The 1,458-nt window shown below is 49.5% G+C and overlaps 1 protein-coding gene across 3 annotated transcripts in view; it reads left to right on the top strand.

Moving 5' to 3' along the window:
* KIAA1324 (KIAA1324 ortholog) overlaps positions 1–1,458 on the top strand; it is a 74,217-nt gene that overhangs the window by 49,018 nt on the left and 23,741 nt on the right. For all 3 annotated transcript variants that reach the window (XM_019513841.1, XM_019513842.1, XM_019513843.1), the window contains exon 12: positions 457–562. In XM_019513841.1, coding sequence (XP_019369386.1) covers positions 457–562 — 106 coding nt within the window. The remainder of the gene's footprint in view (positions 1–456; positions 563–1,458) is intronic.

Here is a 1,458-nt window from a genome sequence, read left to right on the forward strand (position 1 = left end):
AGTGAAGGTTACTGATTTTATTGGTATCCATGGGACTCCAGCCTGGCCCACGAACCTGCGATGGCTCCCAGGCAGTCATTCGAACAAGAACTCCTAAATTCAGCAATCCCTGCACATGAATTCAGTCTCTCTCCAGGAACTTCCTGATGTCTTTGGCCAGTGGGGGCCAACCTTTTTCTAGGCATGCTATGAATTAGCCTCACACTCTCCTTAAGTGCCACTCCAATCCACTTCACTTGCCTGATCTGCTGCTCTGCTTTCTGTCCCCTGTGCTCCTTGCCCAGTCTGTTGCTCTGCTTTCTGCCCTTTGCTGCTGTATTCCCTGCACTCTCCCTAGTCTGCCACATGCCATGCACAGAAGCTGCCTGTGCTGCTCAGGTATGCATGCTGCAGGTTGGTCACCCCTGTCTTAGGCAATAGAGGTATGACCTCTGATATATGCCGTTTCATTTACAGCCCCCCGCAGTCAGTGATGGAGGATGCTGAAAACAAAGAGGTGGCAAGAATTACCTTTGTCTTTGAGACTGTCTGCACTGTAAGCTGCGAGCTGTACTTCATGGTGGTAGGTTAACATGGCTCTTCCTGCCATGGTCCCTTTCATGATAAGTCAATGCCATTTCCTCCTTCTGTTTGAAGGGCTTTCCCCCCACCCTCTGCAGATATGGAGCTTTCACTGGGTTGCTGGTTTGATTTCTTTGCAGGAGGAGCAAAGACCAAGTGCTAGTGTAATCTGTAGGTGGCTTAGAGGCCAAGGGCTCCAAACTGGGCTCACTTCTGCAGCCTGTGGAAGTGGAATTGTAGGAAAAGCCTGCCCAGTTGCCACTCACCCGGACAGTATCACTCGATCAGCCTTGTGCCTCCCTCCTGGCTACTGCAGCACACCCTGCGCTGGGTTCCAATGTCCCGCATAAACCTGTGGCTGTCGTGTCCTCCACTTGCTTGCTGCCTTCAACCAAGTACCTCATCCATCTTATCTTGCTGTGTTTGGTCTTCCCTCCCATGCAGCACATTTGCTGTTTTTCTCCTTCTACACCATGACAGAACTGGCACAAACTGGGGGGTGGGGATGAACAGAGTTAAATGACAAGGGGTGAGGCACCTGAAACTGCAGTTCCCAGTCTGATCCATGGACTCTGCATGGCCCACCATTGGTCTGCAGATTACACTGGGCATGACCCCCTTTTTAAAATTAAAAGTCTGGTGAGAAGGGAACGTCATGATGTAATGGATACCCACTTGTTTTGAGGCTGGCAAAAAAGTAACCAGACAGCTAGCAAAAATAATATGGGCTAGACTGGGAAAGACTGAGGTTCATGGTAACTAAAATGAGCATTGGAGAACTTCTGAGTAGTTTGATTGGATTTTAGTCAGGAGGCCCTGGTGAATGTCAGCTCAGGTGCTGAAGGATTTGGCAGAAGGAATCATGGAACCCTTGGCAATATTATGTACAAAGTCATG

Source organism: Gavialis gangeticus, unplaced genomic scaffold (assembly GCF_001723915.1).
Source record: "Gavialis gangeticus isolate Ggan-Ray unplaced genomic scaffold, GavGan_comp1, whole genome shotgun sequence".
Lineage (NCBI taxonomy): Eukaryota > Metazoa > Chordata > Crocodylia > Gavialidae > Gavialis > Gavialis gangeticus.